The 24,476-nt window shown below is 66.5% G+C and overlaps 2 protein-coding genes and 1 long non-coding RNA gene across 14 annotated transcripts; 1 reads left to right on the top strand and 2 right to left on the bottom strand.

Moving 5' to 3' along the window:
* Window positions 1-82: 82 nt before the first annotated feature.
* Window positions 83-4,286, top strand: LOC142360248 (mitogen-activated protein kinase kinase kinase 12-like; the record flags this gene model as incomplete). Its single annotated transcript, XM_075412465.1, is given in 9 exon segments — window positions 83-220; window positions 845-1,133; window positions 1,135-1,206; window positions 1,209-1,295; window positions 1,873-1,943; window positions 2,770-2,851; window positions 2,853-2,984; window positions 2,986-3,033; window positions 4,133-4,286. Coding segments are annotated over 9 exon segments (1,012 nt in total), but the record flags the coding sequence as incomplete, so codon positions are not given.
* Window positions 4,287-5,118: 832 nt separating this feature from the next.
* LOC142360246 (poly(rC)-binding protein 2) lies at window positions 5,119-21,543 on the bottom strand. 12 transcript variants are annotated; one of them, XM_075412454.1, is made up of 16 exons: window positions 21,400-21,541; window positions 18,743-18,869; window positions 18,342-18,365; window positions 18,213-18,245; window positions 17,781-17,897; window positions 16,219-16,350; window positions 15,521-15,649; window positions 14,973-15,047; window positions 13,266-13,352; window positions 13,032-13,097; window positions 12,142-12,183; window positions 10,946-11,018; window positions 10,378-10,416; window positions 9,334-9,386; window positions 8,855-9,024; window positions 5,119-5,668 (listed from the first exon to the last, which is right to left on the bottom strand). In XM_075412454.1, exons 2-16 carry the CDS (start codon window positions 18,809-18,811, stop codon window positions 5,632-5,634), a joined length of 1,146 nt encoding a protein of 381 aa, XP_075268569.1. In that variant the 5' UTR covers window positions 18,812-18,869; window positions 21,400-21,541; the 3' UTR covers window positions 5,119-5,631. The 12 variants fall into 12 exon arrangements, 10 of the variants coding, with proteins under 10 accessions (XP_075268569.1, XP_075268570.1, XP_075268571.1 ...); XR_012762910.1 differs by lacking the exon at window positions 10,378-10,416 and having other exon boundaries at window positions 9,334-9,389; window positions 13,025-13,097; window positions 21,400-21,543; XR_012762911.1 differs by lacking the exon at window positions 10,378-10,416 and having other exon boundaries at window positions 13,025-13,097; window positions 21,400-21,542.
* A 927-nt stretch (window positions 21,544-22,470) lies between these two features.
* Window positions 22,471-23,613, bottom strand: LOC142360247 (uncharacterized). The gene is made up of 2 exons (XR_012762912.1): window positions 23,535-23,613; window positions 22,471-23,446 (listed from the first exon to the last, which is right to left on the bottom strand). It is a non-coding gene; the product is annotated as an uncharacterized LOC142360247 (long non-coding RNA).
* Between the last annotated feature and the right edge of the window lie 863 nt (window positions 23,614-24,476).

The raw sequence follows: 24,476 nt of genomic DNA, 5'->3' as shown, positions 1-24,476 counted from the left end.
TGCTCCATGGCCACCACCCCAAGGCCACGGGCACCACCCACCGCGTCCCCGGGTGCGGGTGCCCACGCGGGGTCCGTGGCAGGCGGGAGCAGGCGCTGGAGAAGCGCTACCCTGGGCTCTTCAAGCCGCGGGCGCCGCGGGGGCTCCTGCACGGCAACGCCGTCGAGACCCTCATCAAGAAACGCAACGTCCCCCAGAAACTCTCGCCCCACGGCAAGCGGTGCGCCCGACGCCTGGGTCCCTCGGGGTGGGGTTGGGGGAGGGGTCTGGGGGATCGGACACCTGGGTGCTTTGGGTTGGGTGGCATGGACAAGTGGGTCCCTCACGGTTGGGGGGGGGGAGGTCTGGGGACATGGACGTGTGGGTCCTTGGGGGGCTGGGAGACTGGGCACGTGGGTCCTTTGGGGTGGGGGGGTCTGGGGACTTGGGTGCCCTGGGGAGAGGGGGCTGGAAGACTGGGTGCTAGGGTCCTTTAGGGTGGGGGGGGGGGCTCTAGGGGTGCAGACGCTTGGGGTCCTTTAGGGTGGGGGGCTCTGGGGGTGCAGATACTTGGGGTCCTTGGGGGGGGGGGGGGTCTGGGGACTTGGGTGCCCCGGGGTCCTTTGGGTAGAGGGGGCTGGGAGACTGGGTGCTAGGGTCCTTTAGGGTGGGGGGTTCTGGGTGTGCAGATGCTTGGGGTCCTATAGGGTGGGGGGCTCTGGGGGTGCAGATGCCGGTGTCCCTTGGAGGGAGGGTCTTCTGGGGGGGGGTCTGGGCAGGGGGTTCCCTCCTGGCTGGGTGGGGGGTGTTGTGGGGGCTCCTGGGTCCCCGTCCGCAGCCCTGCCCCCCCGTCCCCCCCCCCCAGACCCGACATCCTGAAGCCGGAGGTGCTGCTGCCCAAGCTGGACGCGGCCATGGCGCAGGTGGCCCTGCCGGGGTGTCCCAAGGGCCCCCCCTCGCCCGGGCGCAGCCGCCGGGCCAAGGGCCGCCATCGCAAAGCGGGACCCCGGGGGGGCTGCGGGGAGCCGGGTCCCGAGGCTGGACCCCCCCGGGGGCTACCCGGACCCCCCCCAGCCACCGCCGGCCCTGACCTCCTCGGGGGCACCCTGGAAGCTGCGGGTGCCCCCCCGGCTGCGGTACCTGATGCGGGACCTGGGGGGGGCAACGGGCACCCAAGGGTCCCCCCCGCCGCGGCCCCCCGCTCCCGGTGAGCCCGAGCGGGAGAGCGGGGGCCGGCCGGGGGGGCAAAGCGGGGGGTCGGGCAGCACCTCACCCCCGCGGCTCTGCTGTACCGGGCGGCCGTCACCCGCGGGCAGGTGAGCCCCCCGACACCGGGGTCCCCTTCTGGGGGGGCTATGGGGGGGGGGGGCAGGACCCCCAGGTCCATCCCCAGCAGTGGGAGGTGGGATGGAGCCTTTCTGGGGGGCAGTGGGGGGTCCTGCGTGAGGTGGGGGGGAGGCAGGACCCCTGGGTCCATCGTGGGGTGTGTCAGGACCCCTGGGTCCATTGCTGGGGGGGGGTCAGGACCCCTGGGTCCCTCCTGGGGTGGATGAGGGGGTCGGGACCCCCTGGGTCCCTCCTGGGGTGGATGGGGGGGGGGGGGTGTGGGTCAGGACCCCTGGGTCCCTCCTGGGGTGGATGGGGGGGGGGGGGGGTCAGGACCCCTGGGTCCCTCCTGGGGTGGATGGGGGGGGTGAGTCAGGAGCCCTGGGTCCCTCCAGGGTTGGATGGGGGGGGTTAGGGCCCCTGGGACCCTCCTGAGGTGGATGGGGGTGGGGGTCAGGAGCCCTGGGTCCCTCCTGGGGTGGATGGGGGGCGAGGGGGGGGTCAGGAGCCCTGGGTCCCTCCCGAGGGGCAGCGGGAGGACGCCAACACCCCCCTCCTCTGCCCCAGAAGCGGGGGGTCTCGTCGGAGGAGGAGGAGGGTGAAGTGGACAGCGAGGTGGAGCTGCCGCTGCGGCAGAGGTGGGTGCTGACACCAACCCCCCCCGGAATCCTGAGTCCATGGGGGTCCATGGGTGCTTGGATGCCCAAGATGTGGGGGGGGGGGGGGGGGGGGGGGGGGGTGTTTGTGGGTGCTCAGATACGTGGGATGGGTGCAGGGGGGGTCTGTGGGTGCCCAGAATGGGTTCAGGGGGCTTCAGTGGGTGCTCAGATGCCCGGGATGGGTGCAGGGGGTGGTCTGTGGGTGCCTGGATGCTCGGGATGGGTTCAGGGGGGTCTATAGGTTCCTGGGATGGGTGCAAGGGGGGTCTGTGGGTGCCCAGGATGGGTTCAGGGGGGTTAGAGGGTGCCTGGATGCCCAGGGTGGGTGCGGGGGGGGGTCTATGGGTGCCTGGGATGGGTGCAGGGGGCTCAGTGGGTGCCTGGATGCCTGGGATGGGTGTGGGGGGGGGTCTAAGGGTTCCTGGGATGGGTGCAGGGGTCTGTGGGTGCCTGGATGCTCGGGGTGGGCTCAGGGGGGTGTCTGTGGGTGCCCAGGATGGGTGCAGGGGGGGTTCAGTGGGTGCCTGGGATCTCGGCATGGGTTCAGGGGGTGGGTCCATGGGAGTCTGGGTGGGTGCAGGGGGTTTATGGGTGCCTGAATGTTTGGGAGGGGTGCAGGGGGGGGTCTGTGGGTGCCTGGATGCCCGGGATGGGTTCGGGGGGGGTCTGTGGGTGCCTGAGATGGGTGCACGGGGGGGGGGTCTGTGGGTGCCTGGGATGGGTGCAGGGGGGGGGTCTATGGGTTCCTGGGATGGGTGCAGGATGGGATCCGTGGGTCCTCACCCTCCCACCCCCACGGTCCCAGGTGGCCCCCCGGGATGAGCAAGCGCCAGTCGCTCTCGACCTTCAGCTCGGAGAACTTCTCGGACGGGGACGGCGACGGCGACGGGGGACGAGGGGCACACGAGCGAGCCCTCCCACTCGGCCACCCCCGACGTGGGCAGCACCAACACGGACGAGCGGCCCGACGACCGCTCCGAGGACCTCCTGTCCCAGGGCTCCGAGATCCCCCTGGACGCCCCCCCCCCCCGAGGGGCCCGGCCGCCGGCCCGGGGGGCTCAGCCCCAAGGTGATGCCCCCACCCCGGGCTGGGGGACGGGGAGCACCCATGGCCTGCCAGGGGTGGGTGACACGGGGTGGGAGGGGGGGTCTCTAGGGTCCCCAAGGCCTGGGTGTAATGGGCTGGGGGAGTCCCAAGGGTCCCCCAGGGCTGGGTACCATGGGCTGGGGGGCATCCCAAGGGTCCCCCAGGGATGGGTGCTAGGAGGTAGGGGTCCCCTGAGCCCCCCAGAATGGGGTTAGAGGGGGTGAAGACGGTCCCCCAGGGCTGGGTACCATGGGCTCGGTGGTCCCAAGGGTCCTCCAGGGATGGGTACAATGGGGTAGGGGTCCCTTGAGCCCCCCCCAGGATGAGGTTAGAGGGGTCCCAAGGGCCCCCAGGGATAGGTGCTAGGAGGTAGGGGTCCCCTGAGCCCCCCAGAATGAGGTTAGAGGGGTGGAGTCCTCAGGGCTGGGTACCATGGGCTGGGGGGGTACGATGGGGTAGGGGGTTCCTTGAGTCCCCCCCCAGGATGGGCTTAGAGAGGTCCCTAGGGTCCCCAAGGGCTGGGTACCATGGGCTGGGGGGGTCCCAAGGGTCCCCCAGGGATGGGTACAGTGGGGTAGGGGGTCCCCTGAGCCCCCCGGGATGGGGTTAGAGAGGTAAAGGGGGTCCCCCAGGACTGGTTGCCATGGAGTGAGGGGTCCCTACGGTCCCACAGGGCTTGGTGTTATGGGGTAGGGGGTCCCCTGAGCCCCCCAGTCTGGGGTTAGCAAGGGGAAAGTGGTCCCCAGGGCCCCAGAGCTGGGTACCATGGGGGGGGAGGGGGGGTCCCACAAGCCCCCCCCAGGACGCAGCAGCTTGGGGCGAGGGTCCTCGAAGCCCCCAGCACCAGGTATCTCAGGGAGGGGTCCTGTGAGCCCCCCCCCCCCCAAGATGAGACCCCCAAATGCAAGTACCACTGTGAGGGGCTCCCCCAAACATCGGGGGCCATGGCGAGGGGCTCCCCCAGGACCAGTCACCCCGGGGGGGGGGTGTCCCCAAACCCCCCAGGAGCAGCTGTGGGGCAGGGGGAGGCTCCGAGGATGTTTAACCCCCCCCGCTTGCTGTTGTGTCCCCCCCCCCCCAGGTTTCCGAGGACTCGGACTGCGACAGCGCGGAGCTGGACCACTCAGGCAGCGGCGAGGGGCCCCCCCGGCCCACGGCACCCCCCGCCCTGTGACACCCCCCCCTGCACCCCCCCCCCCCCCCCACTTGTACAGCCCCAAATATTTATATAAATATCTATGGATCTCTACGGAAAGCTCGGTGCCGTCTCTGTGCCTGGGGGGGGGCCAGGATGGGGAGGGGGCTCGAGGAGGGGGGGGGGGGGCACAGAGAGCAGAGGTTTGCCATCTCCCGCTGGTGTTTATGTAGGCCCTACCATAACAGCCCCCCACCCCAGAGATGGAGAGAGGGTGGGGGATAAGGGGGGGGGGGGGCATTGGATGAGCTGAGCGCCCCCTGCAGTCCCACCCCTTCTTTACTGGTGGAACTGGGAGCACTGGGTGGTGGCAGAGACCCAGTGCTGCACCCCCAGGGTGAGGAAGGCAGGGGACCCCCGCTCTCAGGGATGCTGGTTTCCAGGCCCCCCCTGCTCTTGGGGATGCTGGTTTCCAGGCCCCCCCCCCTGCTCTTGGGGATGCTGGTTTCCAGGCCCCCCCGCCCCTGCTCTTGGGGATGCTGGTTTCCAGGCCCCCCCTGCTCTCGGGGATGGTGGTTTCCAGGCCCCCCCCGCTCTCGGGGATGGTGGCTTCCAGGCCCCCCCCCACTCTCGGGGATGGTGGCTTCCAGGCCCCCCCCGCTCTCGGGGATGGTGGCTTCCAGGCCCCCCCCGCTCTCGGGGATGGTGGCTTCCATTAAAGACCCAGTTGCAGGGCACTGGGAGCAGCAGAGAAACCCCCAAAGTGCATCTGGAGTTCCAAAGAGCCCCCTCCCCGCTCCGCCCCCCCCCCCCCAATACTGGTTTCTCCAGCCTAGGGGCCCCATTCCACCCCCGAGGGACCCCAAGGCCCAGCTGGGCCGTACTGGGAGCACTGGGGAGGGTTCAAATAAAGACGGAGACAGGCAGATCCATTAACCAAAATATCCTCCAGTTTCTATTCACAAGGAAAAGCTCCAGTCCATCTTTTTATTAATTCTTTGTTTTTTTGAAAAATTTCCTGACGTTACAGAACTAAACTGAAATGTTTCTCTTCCACTCTTACATTTCATGACAAAACAGAAACTTCATGAGCCGAAAAAAGGGGGGGTGAGGGGGGGGGCTGGGGGGTGGAGGTGAGGGGGGGGCAGGGGGGGAGAGAGAAGCTTTATAAAACTAAGATCTGGGGCTCAGCGTTGTAACGGCTGAACGGAGAAAGGAATTAAAATGCTGTCAATTCAGGAAAAAAAAAAACCCAAAAAAAAACAAAACAAAAAAAAAAGAAACAAACAAAAAAAAAAATTCAACCAAACCAAACGAATGAACCTGGTGAGTGGGCGGCGAGCGTGGAGGAACCGACAAATGTACAAACTAGTTAAAACCTGGGGCCGGCTGCTAAGGGGCGACACAGATGGATGGCGAGGTGAGGCGGGGGCCGCGCCGGGGCCCTAGCTGCTTCCCATGCCCCCGGTCTCCGAGGAGAGCCTGCAACGAAGAACAGGGCGTCAGAGGGGGCACAAAGGGCGTCAGAGGGGGCACAAAGGGCGTCAGAGGGGGCACAAAGGGCGTCAGAGGGGGCACAAAGGGCGTCAGAGGGGGCACAAAGGGCGTCAGAGGGGGAAGAAAAGGGTGTGGGGAGGGCAAAAAGGGCATCAGAAGGGGGTGAAAAGGGGGAGGGGGACAAAAAGGGCATCAGAAGGGGGAAAGGGTGTGGGAGGGCAAAAAGGGCATGAGAGAAGGGGGTGAAAAGAGGGAGGGGGGCGAAAAGGGTGTCAGAAGGGGGTGAAAAGAGGGAGGGGGGCAAAAAGGGTGTCAGAAGGGGGTGAAAAGAGGGAGGGGGCAAAAAGGGTGTCAGAAGGGGGAAGAAAAGGGGGAGGGGGGCAAAAAGGGTGTCAGAAGGGGGAAGAAAAGGGGGAGGGGGTAAAAAGGGCATCAGAAGGGGAAGAAAAGGGTGTGGGAGGGCAAAAAGGGCATCAGAGGTGGAAGAAAAGGGGGAGGGGCAAAAAGGGCATCAGAGAGGGAAGAAAAGGGTGTGGGGAGGGCAAAAAGGGCATCAGAAGGGGGTGAAAAGATGGAGGGGGCAAAAAGGGCATCAGAGGGGGGCAAAAAAAGGTGGGGGAAGGCAAAAAGCATCGGGGGAAGAGCATCAGAGGGGGGCAAAAAGGGGGAGGGGAAGGCAAAAACAGCAGAGGGGGGCGAAAAGGGCATCACATGGGGGAAAGTGCATCAGAGGGGGGCAAAAAGAGCATCAGAGGGGGAAGAAAAGGGTGTGGGAGGGCAAAAAGGGCATCAGAGGGGGAAGAAAAGGGGGAGGGGGCAAAAAGGGCATCAGAGGGGGGAAAGGGCATCAGAGGGGGGCAAAAAGGGGGTGGGGGGGCAAAAAGAGCATCAGAGGGGGTGGAAGAGGAAGATGGGGGCATGTGGAGGAAGGGCAGCGTGCCCTGGGGAGGGTGGGTCTCCCCCGAGGGAAAGGAGGGGGATTTTTGGGGTGCAGGGGGTGTTGCATTAGGTGCAAGCAGGAGGGGAGGTGCAGCAAGGGGGGGGGGGGCGCAGCTGCCTGCTGCCCCCCCGGAATGGAGCTGGGGAGCTGCCCCGGGGCGGGGGGACCCCTGAGCGAGCAGGGCAAAGCATTTGGGGTGGGGGCACCCAGGGGAAAGGGGGGGGGCCGCGAGGGGCTAAGAAGAGTGCGCAAGGAAGGCAGCGAGCAAGGCGGGGGGGGGCTGTACCCCCCCCAGGTTCCCCCCCCCCGATGCGAGGGGGTCCCGCAGCAAGCAGGGACAACGCCAGCACCCCCCCACCTCCCCCCTGCTCAAAGCTACTCCCTCCCTGCAGTCCTGGAGGGGGGGGGGGGGCACCCCAAGGCGGGCAGCAGCGAGCCCCCCCCAAGCCAGAAGCCCCCTCCCCAGGCTCGGGACCGCCCCCCCCCCGGCACAGATCTAGCAGAGCAGGTTCTGACCGTGGCAACTTTATTACAGGTACAGAGAGCAACGAGACAGGCGAGCCCCCGCGGGCGACGGCACCAGCGATGCCATCGACCCCCCACCCCCCCCCACCCCCCAAAAGTCATTTATTCGGTAATGAACCCCTCCCTCCACCCCCCCAACCCGCGATTGCAACCAAGCTACGGAAAAAAAAAATAGGAAAAAAAAAAAAGGAGAGGAAAATGTACAAAAGAAAAGCGAGGGGTGAAGCCAGCGGGAAGCGAAGGGGCCGGGCGCGGGGCGAGGCGAGCCCCGGCCGGCACAACGCCGCTCGCCGCTTTGGAAGTGGAAAAGGAGGAAGAGGAAAAGGAGGAAGAGGAAGGCAAAGAAGAAAAGAAACGACCCAACAATGAAAAAAAAAAAATAAAAAGGAGAGAACAAAACTCGGCTCTTCCAAGTCTCCTCTACGGTGCCGCCACCTCTAAGGCCCCGGGCAGAGTCAGTAGGGAGAAAACCTCTGCTTTTCCGCTTTCAGTTTGTTAGCGCCGCAGGGGCCGGGCGCCGCGGGCCCCTTGGCAGCAGACACGACATTTAGAGCCAGGAGAGGGACAGGTTTCATGCCAAGCAGACTGGAGACACAAGGGGCGGTCGGAAGAGGGTTGGGGAGGCTGGCGGGCGCGTCGGAGGCCCCCGCTGTGGCGAGCGAGGGGGTGGTGGTGGAGGAGGAAGAAGAAGAAGGGGTGGAGGGTTGAGAGAGGTTGATGCTGAGGTGGTCAGGGATCGTGACGGAGGCTGCCTGGGAGGAGGGTTTAGCGCTTTCTAAACTGTAACAGAGGAGAAAAAAAAGGAACAAAACAAAAAAAAACAAAAAAAAAAATACGGGTGGGTGGAAGGGAACACCACAAAAAAAGAAAAAAATAAAGAAATAAAAGCGCACAGGACAAACAGCGTAGAGGCGCAGGAGCCGAGGGAGGGAGGGAGGGAGGGGAGCGGGGCTGCCACACCGGGACCCCCGCGCACCCCGCGCCGAGCCCTCGGCTCCGAGCGCGGCCGCCTCAGCGCAACCCGCCCGGAGCGAGCGAAGGAGCCAAAAAACGAGAGCGAAACGGCGGGCGGCTTCTCCTCCGCTGCCGGGCCAGCCTGGCGTCGGCCCACGCCACGCCGTCGGCACCCCGGGGCTCCTCTGCCGAGCGGGGGACGCGGGACAAGGTGGGTGTGAGGACACCGACCCCGAGCCGGGCTCCAAACCCCCCGCGGCGGCAGAGCGAGCCGCAGCGCCGGGCCCCGGGAAGGCAGCCGTGGCCGTGCCGCGCCGAGCCGGGCCAGCCGCGGCTCCTCGCCCCGCGATCCGGCGGGGAGACGCTCGGGACGGCTGCCAGCGGGCCCGGGGATCCCTCCTCTATCGCCCCACGAAAACAAAACCACCCTGGCCGCGCCAGCGCCGGACGGGAGCGCGCAGCCCTGACCGCCGCGAGGCCCACGGGGCCGGGTGCGGCTTCTCGGCAGCCACGGGCTCCCCGCGGCCGGAGCCCTCTCCAGCCGGGTCCGTTCCCTACGATCGCACCAGGAAAATGGGACAGCAAGCACAGAGAGGGGGAAGGAAAGGCGGGGGGGGGATAAAAAACGGGAGAGAAAACCCCTTCCCCTCGAGCGTCGGGGCACGGGGTGGGCCCTGGGAGCGGAACCCCCCGGCACGGGCGTGCAGCGCCAGCCCTCCCGACCCCCGGAACCTCGTTACCCACAGGCTCACCTGACATTAATTAGATACTGGGCCAAGCTGATGCTCGCTGCAGATCCAGTGATGGTCACCTGCCTGTCAGTGGAGCCTTCCACCGGGTTGGCAATTTTGATCTGCGCCCCGGACATCTGGCGGATCTCGTTGATTTTGGCGCCCTGACGCCCGATGATGCAGCCAATCAGCTGGGGGGAGAAGAGCGGCTTCGTTAGCGCGAGCCGAGCCGAGCGCGTTAACCCACCCTCCTCCTCCTCCACCATCGGGTGGCCGTGCCCCACAGCGACACGGGTGGCATCTCCTGGGGGGGTTCGGGGGCACAGAAAGGGGTTTTTGGTCTTAAAGCAGAAGGGACGAGGCCGGGGCGCAGCCGTCACCGCCACGAGCCCCCCCCGCAGCTCTGAAGCCCAGGAGGGGCCACCCCACACCCCCGTTTTGTGGGGGGAACAGGGCCCTCCCTCCCTCCCTCCCTCCCCGAGGCATCCCGGGATACTCACATCGTTTGGAATGGTGAGTTCGTGAGAGGTGGTTTGAGCAGAGGCATCCAAACCTGCTTAGAGACGGAGAAAAAAAGCGGGAGAAGTTGAGGGGGGGGGCGGCGGGGGGGCGGGGCGCAGCACAGACACCGCAGCAGACAAGCCGGCGGCTTTCATGGCTACCTTGGAGACGGTTTAGAACAGGACAGGGAGGGCAGAGCAAGCTGTGAGGTTATTCCAAGCCCCCCCGCTGCTCCCCACCTCCTCCCCGCTCATCTGCTTCCTACCCCCCCCCTCCAACCTTCGGTCACCCCCAGTTTCTCTCCCCCTCGTCCCCCTGCCCGCGATGTCACCGCAGGCTCTTCCATCCGCTCGGGACAGCCCCGGAGCAGCGCGCTCTCGCCGCGAGGGCTCCGTTCGGGCGCTCGGCTCCATCACCAGCTTTGCAGGGCTACGCTACCCCCCTCCTCCTCCTCCTCCTCCTCGCTGCCACGGCCCCGGCAGGGCAGTGCTACGCCGGCCGGCACCGGGCACCGCGAGGCTGCTCACGTCTTGCATCGGGCCAATCGCTAAGTGCATTTTGGGGTTTTTTTCCCCCCCCCTTTTTTAATTTTCCCCCCCCTATCCCAGCTCGCTCCCTGCTACAGGGCACGGTGGGAGCCTCGAGGCCTCGCCCCGGGGCTTTGGCAGGGGGCAGCGGGCCGGGGGGACCCGCCGGCGGCCGAGGCGGTTACCCCGGTGCTGTCCCCACCACAGCCAGCGGCTCCAGCAGCGCCTTGGGCAGGGGGAACGGCCGGGGGGGTGGGGGGGGCACAGCGAGGGGGCCCGAGGCTCCCTACCAGCGGCGGGCGCTGCGTGACCGAGCCCTGCTGCTCTCCACCTTCCAGCTGCCCACTCCTGGGGCGCGGGGAACCAAGGCAGGCGGCACCTCCAGCCCTTCTACGGACCCCCCCTTTCCCTTCCCATCCGTGCACAAAGGCGGGCAGCATTTAACAGGGAGAACGAGACCCCGGTCAGGATTAATACACAATAGCAGAACTACAGATTTTGTTTTTTAATCATTACCCCAATAGCCTTTCACCTCTGGAGAGCTGGATTCAATGCCTGTTAAGATACAAGTGACAATGAGTTTGGCTGTCTCAAGTTTAGAGCCCCAAAGGGATTATTTTAGCCATCTTAGCAAATCTACAGCGAATTTGGTACAACTCGACGGTTGCCTGCTCAGGACTGGAGTAGCCGGAGGGGAGAGAGAGGGTGCTGCGGGTCGGGGGGGTCTCCCGATGCGCCGGCAGAGCCGTGGAGGATCGGGGTGAAGAGGAAGGAAAGCAGCACGGAGGCCCTGCCTGCTCGGTACTTTGGTGGGGTTGCTTTTTGGTTGGTTTGTTGGTTTTTTCTTTTTTTCCTCTACCCTCTGCGGCCCCCCGCGACTCGCAGAGGCCGGTACCAAGTCGCCCCCAAAGACACCACGACACGAAAACGTTACCTGGCCAGGCTCAGCTCGGGGGAAACGTTTGGTTTGTTTTTTTTTATGGAGCCCCAAGCGGAGGCCCCCGCTCGAGAGGAGCCGAGGGGCGGCTCGTGGGCTGGCCTGCGGCCCGCGCTAGCGTACAGAAGAGAGAAGGAGTTTCCATACCACTGAATCCAGTGTTGCCATGAGACATTGGAAAGTGTGACTGTTGCATTGCCAACTGGTGCAGCTTGGTCAGCTAGAGAGGAGAAAGAGAAAGAGAAAGGCTGATGTTAGCCGTTTCCCAAGCCCGAGGGGGGCCAGGACGCACAGCACGCACATCAACCCCGACGCTGCCGGCGGCCCCGGGTCCCCCCGGCCCCTCCGCACGGTCCTCTCGGCACGGAGAGGGGGGAAGGCGCCGGGCCGAGGCAGGCTGGGGGGGCTGTGCCCACCCCCATGGTGAAGCGAGGTGTGAAAGGAGCTCGGGGAGAGAAGTGGAGAGGAGCAGGAGAGAGGAGACAGCGGTGGGGACACGGGGACGGCGCCCGGCTCCGCTCAGCCCCCGGAGCAGCTCTCCTAGCCCAGCTTAGAATCACAGAACGGTTCGGGTTGGAAGGGACCTTAAAGACCACCTGGTTCCAACCCCCCTGCCACGAGCAGGGACATCTTCCACCAGCCCAGCTTCCTCCTAGCCCTTCTCCTCCCTGGCCTGGCGCGTCACAGCCTCCCCCCTCACCGCTCTAAGGGGGCCCGGAGCGGAGATCTGCCCCCACCGAGCCTGCAACGAGCCTACGGGATGAGGATGGTGGTGTCTGACAGCAAGGGGGACAGCGCCCGCCGCCTGGACTGTCACTGCTGTCCCCCACGGTCCCCGGCAGGCTGGCAGCAAGCAGCCCATGCCGGATCCAACCCCCCCAAACACCGCCTGCGACCGCCGGTCGGGCCAGCTGCCCCCTGCCCGGGAGAACCACCATGACAGTGAGCCATCATGCGCCGGGTTGTGTTTTCCTCTTGATGGGCTGTGTGCCAGATTCAAGAGGGGAGGGCGGGGGGGGCAAGGGAAAAGCCGGAGCTGGTGTGAAATGCCAAGCTGGGGAGAGGTGGGACAGGAAAAAAAAATAAAATATATATATATAGGAGGAGGGAAGTGTCAGAAAGAAGGCGGGGGAAGGCAAAAGGAGAGATCTGCGACCAGGTGAAGCTGGCTGCGGGAGGGCGAACTGAAGGGAGGCGAGTTTTTTTGGGGGGGGAGATGGGATCCAGTATTCAGCCCAAGCTAGCGGCTCGAGTCGAGAAAGCACGGAGAAAATTTTGGAAGGGGGGAGGCGGGGTGAGGAAGAGGGTGGATTTCAAGACAAGAAGTTGTAAACAAAACTTACATCTGGCTGTGGAATGGCATACTGTCCTTGAATGGTATAGGCCTACAAAAAGGAGGAAAAGAGTCCTATTAACGACCATCGGACAGCCACCCAGGGACAGACAGATTTCAACTAGCCAGGAAGTCAGAGAGCCAAGGTGGAGAGTTCTCCGGGGCGAGGGAAGTGGGGCAGGGAGAGGCAGGGGACGGATCAGTGCTGTAACAAGCAGTTTCTAGCCGGGCGGTTACTCAGATTGGCCTTACGTGGCGGTTACAGGGAGGGAGTGGACAGTATGGCGCCGTCCCCCCCCCAAAAAAATAAGGTGGCAGAGAAAAAAAAAAGAAAAAAAACAAAAACAACAAAAAAACCAAAACAGAACGGCTGGGATCTTGATGAAGATGTATGGTGTGGTGGAGTCCGACAATGCTGCTAGCCCTGCGCCCCACCGCCTCGCCGACGGGAAGGGTCTCCAACGCCCCCGCCAGCCCTGCTAGCTCCCGGCCCCTCCTGCCCCGGGCCCAGCAGCCCCCCACCCACACACACAGACAAAAAAAAAAGGTTCCCCCGTTTCCGAGTCCTCTCGTCACTTCCGCACGCCTAGGAAAACGTCGCCGGGCAAGCTAGAGGTAAAGGCTGGAGCTGGCTACCGATGCTAGACAAGGCAAAAGAGAGGCGTTGGGGGGGGGAACGAGGCCGAGTGCCTGACCTGCCACAATTCCATGTCTTGAGGTTAAGGGACAGCCACAGACTTCAGATTCCTCCTGAAGCTACCCAGAAAGGGCGAGTCACTGGCTGGGGCCTGGCTGGCTAAGGTTTGGGGGGGGGCGGGGGCGGGTGGGGGGGGCCGGGCAGGTGGGGGCGGGTGGGAGAGGAAGGGGAGAGGGGGGTACACAGCCTCACTTCCAGGTCACCGGAAGAACTGCAGCCCAGGCTGGAATTGGCCCAAGTTCGTTGCCATGCAGTGGCTGCCGGGTGGCCTGCGTGAGGAGAGGTTGGTGGGCTCAGAGTCCAGTTCCCAGTGGACAGGAGTCCACAAAAGCCACCGTTGACGGTTTTGGGGGACGGGGACGGGGATGCCACCCTTGTTGGCAGTCTCAGAGAGGCCAAGGATTGAACGGGCCGTGGAGACTGAACTCCCCTCTCACCTCCTGAGGTGGTCCCTCCAAGTCAGAGTTGAGGCACATGGATGGGGCGGTGTGGGGGTAGCTCGCACTGCCGCTGCTGTACCTGTCCTGTGGATAAATTAGAGGACTTCAGTCTCCAGGGCTGTCAATCCGAAACCTTCCGCTAACACCAAAGTCACATCGACATTAGCTCGGCTTTTCGAGGGCGAACCCTGCTCTACGCACGACTCTGAGCTGCGAAGACAGAGCGCGACACCGCCGGGAGCGGGGCCCGGCCGGCTGCGTGGGGCTGGCCGCGGCCCTGGGCCAGGGGAGAGGGGTGGAAGAGAAGGAGGGGGGAGAAGAGAGGGGAGGGGAGGGGAGAGATGCGTGGCCGTGGGAAGCCTGCTCCTCACTGCTCTAACGGGGAAGGCAGCCGGCTCCCGCGCCGCGGGGGGGGGGGCCGCACGGTACGGCCCTCCGCTTGCAAGGGGGGGGCACGGTTGTACCGGCCAGGCGCTTCCCCCGGGGCGCAGAGCGGCGGGAGAAGCTGTCGGAGAGGCGGGGGGGGCTGATCGGGTTCAGGGAAGGGAGGAGGAAGAGGCAGGGATGGCAAGGGGCAGGGGGGGGAGGGGGGGGCGGCCGAGGCGAGGAAGGGGACGGCAGCAGGTCCGTCCCCAAAACAAGCATGGCGTGCTGGGAGGGGGGGCGGGGGGGGTGGGGAGGAAGAGCAGAGTCAGGCCTGGCTCTCGGGGAGGCCGGCGGCAGCTGCCCCCTTCCCTGCCTACGGAGGCCTCCATCAACACGGCCGGGCCCTGCCACGCTGCCTGAGCGGGTCCCCGGGCCGGCCGGGGGCTGCCGGAGCCCCCCCCGGGGGGTTCTCCCTGCCGGCGGGACGGCAGCGGACGCATCCGCACGAGTCGCCGCGTTTTCTCCAAGCGTCACGGCAGCCCTGGGAACCGCGGGGTGGGGAGCGGGCGACTCGCACCCAGGCCTGAGCCTCCCCGCACGGGACCGCGGGCGAGGACGCCCAGCCAGCACCCAGCCACCCCGAAATGGGGCCCGGGGGTGGGGGGGCTCGGGGCTTTACAGCAGACAGGATCCCGAGGGAGCCCTGTCACCTGTAACCTGGCTCGGCGGCAGGGCAGCGGGGAGCGAGCAACCCCCTCGGCTCAGCTCAGCTCAGGAGGGACTAAACCCCCCGTCACCTGATGGCTACTCCTATCTGACACCCTCCCCTCCTGCGAGATGAAGCCTTTCCACAACCCAACCCTACCCCCAGCACAGGCTAAGCCTTTGCACCCCAAAAGCCAGCCCTGGAGAGCAGAGAACCCCCCAGACCCTCTGGGCCGGTCACTGCCGAGTCCTCGGAGCCAGCCCCAGGCAGAGGGGCACAGCCTGGATTTGGCAGCTGGAGTCTCAGCCCAATTCAAATCCCCCACCGCCGCCGCTGCCACCACACAGGGATTTTTGGGGGGTTTTTTGGCTGGTTAGCTCCAGGATTGTTTACCAGCACCGCCCCCTCCCCAAATCGGCCCTTTTCCCACCCCCCTCCCCACCCCCTGCCCTCTTCCACCCCTCAGCGAGGCAGGCTCGCAGCGGGCTCTGGGAGGCCGAGGCCCAGCAGAGCCGCTCTCCACCGGAGGAAGCGGGCGACAGGCACGCAGAGCGGCTGACACGCGCTGGCAGCTCGGTAAGACCCCCCCCATTCCCCTCCCCACAACCCCAGGAGCAGAGGAGAGGCCTTACCTGACCGCCTGCAAAGATGACGGGAGAGCTGGATGGCTTGGGTCGGTACGGGATGGTGACGCCCTTCGGGGGAGACTGGGTGACAGAGAGCGGAGGTTAGAGACCGAACGCCGCCGGCGCCGGCAACCCCCTCCCCGCACCCCAGATGCCAACGCCGCGCTCCGGGTTTAGCTCGGCCGCTCGGGAGGACGCGAAGCAATCCCGTTTCTTTCCCCACCAGGCACGGGGCCGAGGGAGGACCCTCGAGGAGCAGAGTGGCACGCAAGGGAGACTCGGGACAGCGGGACGCCGCTGCTTGGCGTCGGCGTCACCGCGGAGCGGCTCCGGAGGCCTGGCTCGACCCCGGTTTTAAGCAGCTCCAAGCCTCACCTGGATGAGGCCGTAATCCCCAGCCATCCCTTTATCCCCCAGCAGCCGTTTCTCCGTCCTCAGCGGTTTCCACTCGTTAGGAGGGGCTGCAGCTCGCCAAGGGCGGCGGGGATCCCCGCGCCGCACGTGCCTCCCCGGGAAGGGGGGGGGGGGAAAACGGGCCCGGGGGGAGGCCCTACCTCAAGCATGACGACGCAGATCTGTTTGACGCACTCGATGATGGACTGTGGGATCCCAGCGATGGTGATGGCTCGCTCGGTCGAGTTGGGCAGCATGTCTCCTGCCACCTGGACCTGCGCCCCCGTGCTCTGCAAAGTTTACGGTTAAAAATAGGCGGTCAGACCCCAGGGAGGGCTGTGACCTCAGCGACAAACCCCGCAGCCGGGTCAGACATAGCCAAAACTGTCCCCCCCCCTCCCCTTCCCCCCCCAGTAAAGTCCTTTAATCCTAGCTGGAAATAATTTGGTCATCAGGAACCCGGGGCAGGAGAGGAGGACCTGGGCTGCAGGCTCTCCCTGGAACCCAACTCAAGCCCGTCCCTGAGCTGGACGGAGTTCATGCGTCGGCAGCGCCCGGTGCCAAGTGGCATTACTGAGAGGGGCATAGGCCTGGTGGCACATTGACCCCCCCCCCCAGCAACTGGGAAAACACCAGGGAGGGGACAACTGAGCACCTAGGGAAGGGGGGAGCAGGAACCCAGGCGTCCCGCTGCAGGGGACAGCGCCGGGAAGGGGAAGAGCCTGCCCCGAGTCTCAGTTTCACAAGCACTAAAAATACAAGGAGCTCTCCAAAGGTCGAACGCTGCCGCGTCTCTACGCCGGGGTGTCACCCGGGGCGGAGGCCAGGATCCCCCCCCCCCCAGCTGGCCAGCACACACCTCTCGTATCTCTTTGATCTTGCAGCCTCCTTTCCCAATGAGGGAACCGCACTGGCTGGCGGGTACCACGAGCCGGAGGGTGACCGGGGGCCGGCTGGCAGCCGTACTGTTGGTCATGGAGCTGCTGATGTCCTGCGAGGAAGAGGAGTTACTCAGAGGGGTCAGCCCGGCGCGGTGCCCTCGCCGGAACAGCACGCGGGGAGGTGACGTGCGCGGCAGAGGGACGGGGAGGAGGACGCTGGCACGGGCAGGCCAGGCCAAGGTGACCCCGGGGCTCTCCCGGTTGTATCTCCCAGGACTTCGTTAGCCGCTCGGAAACGACACGGCCACATTTCGGGGAAGGAGGAAGAAGCCAAACTCTTGTTGTCTCGGTGACAACGGGGGTTTAACCCCCACCAGCCCGGCACAGAAGCACTGGCTGGGTCACACCGCAGCTGAACGGGAACCAGGGAGGCGGAGGGGGACAAGTGGTTGGGGGGGGTCCCCAGGTGCCCACAGCTCCCGCGTCAGCACGGAGCCTCCCGTTGTAATGGGGGATGGGGCAGGAGCGGCTCCGGGGAAAAACAAGGCCGATGCCGATTACAGCGGTCATGTGCTGGCAGGGGGAGGGGAGGCACAAGGCCACGGCTCAACTGACCTACTAAAATAAAAGCTCCAACTCCGAGCCCAGCGCTCGGAGCGCCGGCAGCCAGGAGCCACGCTCGGACAGGGAGCCCTGGGAAGACTCCAGCTCTGGGGGTAGGGCAGAAACAGCTCCGGGCTCAGCGGCCTTTTAGGCAGCAGCGAGAGCAGAGGGGCCTCGGGGACAGATCTGCCAGCACCGGGCCGTCTCCTTGCAAGGAAGGGTCCCAGATCAGAAGGGCAACAGGGACCCACAGAGGCGGCGAGGGCCACGGAGCTCTGCCCCACGCCAGGCGAGGAGCGCTCTCGCCTCCCGAACGATGCGGAGCGGGATGGGAAGCTCCTCGACACCACCGCCCTGAGCAGGCTCTAACACCTGCAGGCAGGATCCGGGTTAGCCGGGATCAGCAGCCCCGCTGGCAGTCACCGATTCAACGGGACGAGGGGCACGACGCAGCTCCTCCTTCCGCGCCGCGCGGCCGCAGGACCCCTCCTCGGCGGGGCCGCAGACGGAGCCGAGCCCCCCCGCCCACCGAGGCGTGCTGGAGGGGAAGCAGCGCGACCGCCCAGGAGGACGAGCAAAGCCAGGGGCGTTCGGAAGCCCTGCGCTCTTTTAGGCTGTTTAACCGGAGGCCACGGGGTGTTTCGAGCCCAGGAAAAGTCCCTGCGGGGCTCCGGCACTCAGCGAGCAGCCGCCCGAGGTCAGCTGAGCGCACACGGGGAAGCGTCACTCCCCGGACCTTGCCCCTGCTCGCAGCCGGGCAAAGATCAGGCTCCACGGGGAAAACACCGCCAGCTCACGCGGAACGAGCCCATCCTGCGGCTCAGCCCCAGGGAAGAGCTTTCCCTCCTGCTGAGGGGCAGATCCCGGGGCAGATTCATGTGGGGACGGGGGTGAAGGCTGAGCGGGGGCAGGGGAGGGCCCGGGGCCGCAGACGCACCTCTTCCAGTTTGTCAATGATCATCGCAAAAGCTTTGAAGATGGCATTGGTGGGTCCAGCGAGGGTGATGATCCGCTCGGGGCAGTTCCCTTCTGAGATGTTAATGCGAGCACCGCTCTGCGGGACGGCAAACGAGCAGACGTCAGGGCTCCCGGCCCCCCAGGCGCAGCGGTGGGTCCCCACGCCCGGCTCCGTTCCACGCGGGGCGGCCGGGGTCCCCCGGGATCGCTCATCGGTGACGAATCCTCCCTCCCCGCCTCGGCTCGGCTCTGGGCAGCCATCTTAGCCTCCTCGGCTTCCTGCCCCGGCCCTGCCTACAGCTCCCAGCATGCCTGGCTCCCATCCGCCGCCGGTGCCGCCGCTCGGCCCGCAGATCCCCGCCAAAGCCCACGCCGCCGCGGCCCCGCCAGCCCCCCCGGCCCCAGGACTCACCTCCTCACGCATCTTCTTCACGGACTCCCCTTTCTGCGCGGAGGGAGAGAAGGGAGAGGCATTAGAGCGGCCGGGCAGGGCAGGGGGGGTGAGGGACGTGGAGGGGGGGGGGGTTTGTTGCTCACTTACCTTCCCAATGATGCTTCCCACCTCCTGAGATGGAAACAAAAGTGGTAATTAGCACTTAAAAAACCCTCCGGGAGTCCCAAGCTTTACCAGCTCCCTCGGACAGCCAACCCGAGCTCCTCAGGACCCCCGACACCTCGCTCCCAGCGGAGCTCTCCACCGGGTCGCTTCCTTCCCCCCCCCCCGGCTGTTATTTTTCCTGCGTTTTTCCAGCGCTGCCTCCCTCCTCCCGAGATAGCCAGGAGCCAGCCGGGTGCCAAGGAGCACATTCCTAACACCGCTGTCTCACGGCTCCGACCGACCAACGCCGATTTACTGCCATGGCAGCACCCAGGCTCCCGGAACGGCCAGCCCCGTGCCGGATGAGGGGGCTGCGGGCGGCCCCGCGCCCCGTGGCCACGTACCTTTCCGTGCATAAGTAGCCGGATGGTGAGCGTGACATTTAAACCACCTTCAATGACACCGGTGTCCATCTTGAGCTGCGTTGGGTTGAGTCAGGCTTTGTCGGGGGCAGATCTTTGGTGGCCGGAGCTAGGAAGGAGAGCGGTTGCGTTTGAGGGGCTGTGCCCAGCATCCCCGGCCGGCTTCAGGCCCATCCTGGGGGGATTCGAGCCCCCCCTGTGCTTTCTTCTCCTCTTGAATATCCCCCCTGGCAGTTTTAGGGCCGCGCTCCTCTCCAAGTGGTGACCACGAGAGCCGACCGCAGCGGTTCAGCTCCCCAGCAGGCCACTCCTCCTGCCAGAGGCTCTCCAGGGTGGACGGGCTGAACTGGCACGGTCCCACCTGCGCCGAGCCACAGCCAGGGTCGTGAGGGTCTCACTCATCCCCTGCCCCACTCCTCGCAGAGGCTTCGCCTCCCGCTCCGGGGAACCTGCCTCTACTCACGAGCCCCGCACCTTCACCAAGCTTCGGAGCTTTCCTCCGCAGCCGCGTGTAGAGACACACGCGCGCGCCAGGCGGAGCGACCGCCCCGCTTCCCTGCGGTTTAACCCGCTTGAGGAGCCGGGCTGTTGAGAAAATAAAAATATAGCAACTAATCTGTGCCCTGAGCCTGCGCGGGGAGGCCTTTCAGACCGGTTTCCAAGTTGATTTGCTCAAACCAGATAAGGCCACATGAGCACACGATCAGGTTTCAAACAACCTGCGGCCTCGGCCGTCAGCAGCTGCAAAACACCAGCCAACAGAGCTCGGCCCATCAGCCATTTAACTTTAAAAATAAGTTAAATAAACTAAATTTCAGCTCTGTTTTTATCAGTCCAGCTGGTCGCAGCCCCATCAAAGTTTAACCAAGCCCAGGGAAAGCAGCAGCCGGGCAAGGGCAGGGGGGTTGATCTGGCCGGGACCGTGCCAAGCAGGCAGCGCTGCCCCGCTCCGGGTTAATGGTCTTTTAAGGGGAAGCTGCTGGCACAGAAGAGGGTTTGGTTTTGGTTTTTTTTTTCCCCCCCTCTGTCGTAGCAAGGAGTTACGGCCTCCATAAAACTCAGCCTGACATCCCATCGGATCCAAAAAGGCGCCCGTTTGCCTAGTTTGGAAAGCAGGGCTGAGGATCCGAGCCCGGCAGCAGCGGAGCGAGGAGGAGAGTCTAGACCCGAGCCCACGAGTTGGTTGTTTACGACTTTCCCGGTTCACCGGAGGTGGCAGGAGCCTCGCTGGCACCCACTCCTCCTCCCACCAGTTCAGCGTCCCAGTTCGCCTTCGTTAGCATTAATTTGCTCTCCTGGCAGCGGTTCTGCCAGTCGGACGAGCTTGGGTCGGTTACGGGGCCGCCTCGCAGCCCCGTCGGGGACAAAAGGCGCCGAGCAGCCCTGCCGGGGGGTTACGCAAAGGGAGAGGCAAAGCCCTCGCTCCCATCCGGGCTGGCGGCGAGGATCCTCCGCAGAAAAACTTCCCCCAAACTTCTCCTTACCTCCATCCGGCGGCCCTGCCTGCCCCACGGCGCACACGGGGGGCCCTGCCCGTACCGGGACCCAGCGCCCACCCGCGGGCCTCCCCACTCAGGATCCCGGCCCCAGACTGGGACCATTAAGGGGGGGGGAACTGGTTGCCGCGGCAGGGATTTGGCTCGTCCCTGCGGTGGGAGGGGAGGGGGGGGGTGAAAAACAACTCCGGGGGCAGGGATCCCGGCTCCGAACCCGGTTCGTTGGGCCGGGGCGGGGGGGAGAATCGGGGGCCACGGACCGACCCCCGGGCCCGGGATCATTCACAAAGGGGGGGGGCCCCAGTCCCGGGATCGAGGCTCTAAACCGGATCCGGAGGGGGGAATCGGCCGAGTCGGAGCCCGAACCGGGCCGAGGGGAACCGGCTCCGGGGCTCTAAAAACACCCGGGGGCGGGGGGCAGACCCCAGGGATCGCGGGGCCAAGGCGAGCCGGGTCCCGGGGGGTGGAGGGGGAGATTCCCGACCCCTCGGGGGGCGGGGGGGGGCTCCGAGCCGGGCCCGTCCCGTCGCGTCTCCCCCCTCAGCGGGGAACGGGGCTGGGGAGAAAACAGCTCGGGATGGCGGCAAAAACGAGCCCGGCCGCCGGGGGAAAATTTTAAAAAAAATAAAACAAAAACAAACAAAAAAAATCACCATAAAAATAAAAAAGCAAAAATATAAAAAGACCCCCGCCCCCCGGTGCCCCCCCCGCAGCCACTCGGTACCGGCGGGGGGGGGGGGAGGGCGGCGGCGCCATGTGACGCACGCGGCTCCCCTGCCCCCCCCCCGGCCCGGTCCCCGCGCGGGGGGTGGCGGGGAGAGTGGGGGAGGGGCGGCTGCGACGCACCCTTCCCCCCCCAACCCATTCCCCCCCCCCCCCTCCCCCCGGCCGGCGGCGGCGCGGCGCGCGCGCAGGCCGCGGCCTAGGCCGCGAGTAGGCCGCAGGTAGGCCGCGGGCTGGCGTGAGGGCGCGGCCGGCGGCCGGCGGCGTTGGGCGGCGCGGGGGCGCTACGCCAGGCCGCGGCTCCGCGGCCGTTGTGGAAGTCGACGCCGGATGGCGGCTGGGGGGGGAGGGAGGGGGGGTGTTGAAGGGAAGGGAGGCGGCGTTGGGGGGAGGGGAAGGGGGGGGGGGGGTCGGGCCTACCTGGAGCGGCGCCGGTAACGGCGGCGGGAGAAGGGCGCTCCGGGCGGAGCGGGAAGGAGGGAGGGCGGGGAGGAGGGGAGGGAGGTGGGGGGGGAGAGGGAGCGCGCCGGGGCGGGCGGGCGGGATGGCGGCGGGAGGCGGCGGCGGCGGCTGCTCCTGCTGCGGCGGCCGCGGCGGGTCTGGGAGGGGGCGGCGGGAGCGGCCCGATTTACACCCGCCCCGACCCGGAAACGGACGCCGAGCACCAGCGAGGCGCGGCGGGGCGGGGATAGAGCGGCCTCCTCCCCCCCCTCCCTCCTGGCGCCCCGCCCCGCCGCGCCCGCACCAGCGAGGGGAGGAGGGAGGGGGAGGGGGAGCGGCGACGGAAGGGCGCAGCGCCCGCGGCGGCTGGGAGGACTGCGGGGGGAAGGGGACCATAGGGAGTGGGGGGGGGAATGGAGGAATGGGGGGCAATAGGAGCAAGAGGTCATTAAGGGACTGGGGGCAAGAAGGGGGAATGGGGGGCAATAGGGGAGGAGGGAAAGGGGGTATTAAGGGACTGGGGGGCAAGAAGGGGGGCTGGGGGGCAATTGGGGGACAGTGGGGGCAAGAGGGGAGGGGGCAAGGAGGTATTAAGGGACTGGGGGCAAGAAGGGGAGAGTGGGGCAACAGGGGCAATAGGGGAGGGGGAAGGGGGGTAATAAGGCACTGGGGCAAGAAGGGGGGACTGGGGGGCAACTGGGGGCAGTGGGGGCAAGAAGGGAGGGGGCAAGGGGGTAATAAGGAACTGGGGGGCAAGAAGGGGGGAATGGGGGGCAGTGGGGGCAAGAAGGGAGGAGGGCAAGGGGGTAATAAGGAACTGGGGGGCAAGAAGGGGGGACTGGGGGGCAATAGGGGGCAGTGGGGGCAAGAAGAGTGGGGCAACGGGGGACGATGGAGGGGCAGCAGGGGCAATGAGGGGGTAATAAGGGGCAGGGGGGGCAACGGGGAGCAGAAGGGGGGAACAGGGGGGCAGCGGGGGGCAGGTTGGGGGGCACAGGGGCAGCTCCCCCCCCCCGGCCCCCCAACGGCGCGAAGGAGGCGCAGACGCAGTGGGGTGACCCCGGGCTTTATTGGGGGGCAGCGGGGGCACCCAGCACCCCCCCGCACCCAGGGCCCCACCACGGGGCGAGGGGACCGGGGGGACCCAGGAGGTCCCAGGTGGACACGGGTGGTCATGGATGGACACGGGTGGTCACAGGTGGTCACGGGTGGACACGGGTGGTCATGGGTGCTCCATGGTGGTTGGTCATGCGTGGTCATGGATGGACACAGGAGGTCCAAGATGGACACGGGTGGTCATGGATGGACACAGGTGGACACAGGTGGACATGGGTGATCACGGGTGGACACTGGTGGTCATGGACGAACACAGGAGGTCCCAGGTGGACACGGGTGGTCATGGGTGTCCTGGTTGGTCATGGGTGGTCATGGATGAACACAGGAGGTCCCAGGTGGACACGGGTGGTCATGGGTGTCCTGGTTGGTCACACGTGGTCATGAATGGCCACAGGAGGTCCCAGGTGGATACAGGTGGTCATGGGTGGTCCTGGTTGTTCACGTGTGGTCATGGACAAACACAAGAGGCCCAAGGTGGACACGGATGGTCATGGATGAACACGGGTGGTCGTGGGTGGTCCTGGTTGGTCATGGGTGGTCATGGATGAACACAGGAGGTCCCAGGTGGACATGGGTGGTCCTGGGTGGACATGGGTGGTCACACATGGTCATGGATGAACACAGGAGGTCCCAGGTGGACATGGGTGGTCCTGGGTGGACATGGGTGGTCACACGTGGTCATGGATGAACACAGGAGGTGCCAGGTGGACACGGGAGGTCACGGATCGACATGGGAGGTCACGGCTTCACACAGGTGGACTTGGGTGGTCCTGGGTGGCCGTGGGCACGCGGGCGGTCACGGGAGGACACGGGTGGCCACGCGTGGTCCGGGGGGGCCATGGCAGGAGCCGGGGTGGCCTCAGTCGGAGTCGCTGCTGGAGGAGGAGGAGGAGGAGGAGGACGAAGAGCGCTGTGGGGGGATGGGAGGGCCGTGAGCACCCGGGGGGGGGGGGGCAGCCGGGGGTGACCCCCCCACACCCTGCGCGTTCCCCCCCCACCTTGTGCCTCTTCTGAGCCTTCTTCATCCTCTTCTTCATCTTCTTCGCCGCCTTCTTGTCCAGCCCCGGGGGGGCAGAGGGGGCAGCACGGCGGGGGGGGGCTGCAGGGGGGGGCACCCCGGGGGGCCAGGGGGGGCCCCGAGGGGGCCAGGGGAGGCCCCGTGGGGTATGGGGGGGTGGCGGGGGGGTAAGGGGCTGCCCGGGCACCCCCGGTGGGTTTGGGGGTACCCCGGGGGGGGGGTACGCGGGGGGGGGGTACACGGGGTTGGAGGGGGGGGGCTGGGGGGGGTACAGCGGGTTGGGGGGGGGCGGCTGCCCTGGGAGGGGGAGGAGAAAAGAGAAAATTGAGGGGGGGTCCCCGACCCCCTCACTGCCCTGGGGGGCGTGTGGGGGGGTCGAGGCAGCCCCCCCTCACTTTGGGGGTGTCCGTCCCCCCCCCCCGTTACCTGCACCAGGGTCCCACATGGCGGGTGACAGCTCCGGAACCTGGGGGGGGACACACACGGGGTGAGGGGGGGGCCCCAGAACCCCAGGAGGGGTCCCTGGGGAGCCCCCACCGCAGAGGGGACCCCCCCAACTCTGCGGGAACCCCCCCCCGCCCCGCAGCTCGGAGGGGGGGGGGGGGGGCGGTCGTGTGGGACCCCCCCGGGGCTGGAGCCAGGGGGGTCGGGGGGGCAGCGCGGGTTTGGGGGTGCAGGGGGGGGGCATGGGGGGGCAACGGGGGGGTTCAGGGGTCACCAGGGGGCAGGGCTCGGGGGGGTTGGAGGTACGGGGGGGGGGTCTGGGGATTTTGGGGTGCGGGGGGGGCTGGGGGGTGCACAGGGGGGATCTGGGGGTGCAGAAAGGGGCTGGGGGGGTGCAGGGGGGGGGCTGGGGGGCCGGGGGGCAGAAAGGGGCTGGGGGGGTGCAGGGGGGGGCTGGGAGGATTCGGGGGTGCAGAGA

This window comes from Opisthocomus hoazin, unplaced genomic scaffold (genome assembly GCF_030867145.1).
Source record: "Opisthocomus hoazin isolate bOpiHoa1 unplaced genomic scaffold, bOpiHoa1.hap1 HAP1_SCAFFOLD_396, whole genome shotgun sequence".
Taxonomy (NCBI): domain Eukaryota; kingdom Metazoa; phylum Chordata; class Aves; order Opisthocomiformes; family Opisthocomidae; genus Opisthocomus; species Opisthocomus hoazin.
Note: the sequence above shows the minus strand (reverse complement) of the source record. Positions and strands in the feature narration are given on the sequence as shown.

Bases quoted from the DNA above. Each gene is read 5' to 3' on its own strand.
- LOC142360246 (XM_075412454.1), bottom strand. From the start codon at position 18,811: ATGGACACCGGTGTCATTGAAGGTGGTTTAAATGTCACGCTCACCATC. The intron at 18,366-18,742 runs GTACGTGGCCAC...TTTCCATCTCAG, and splicing joins GGCTACTTATGCACGGAAAG to GAGGTGGGAAGCATCATTGG. The intron at 10,417-10,945 runs GTATGGAAACTC...GTATCTTAACAG, and splicing joins TGGCAACACTGGATTCAGTG to GCATTGAATCCAGCTCTCCA.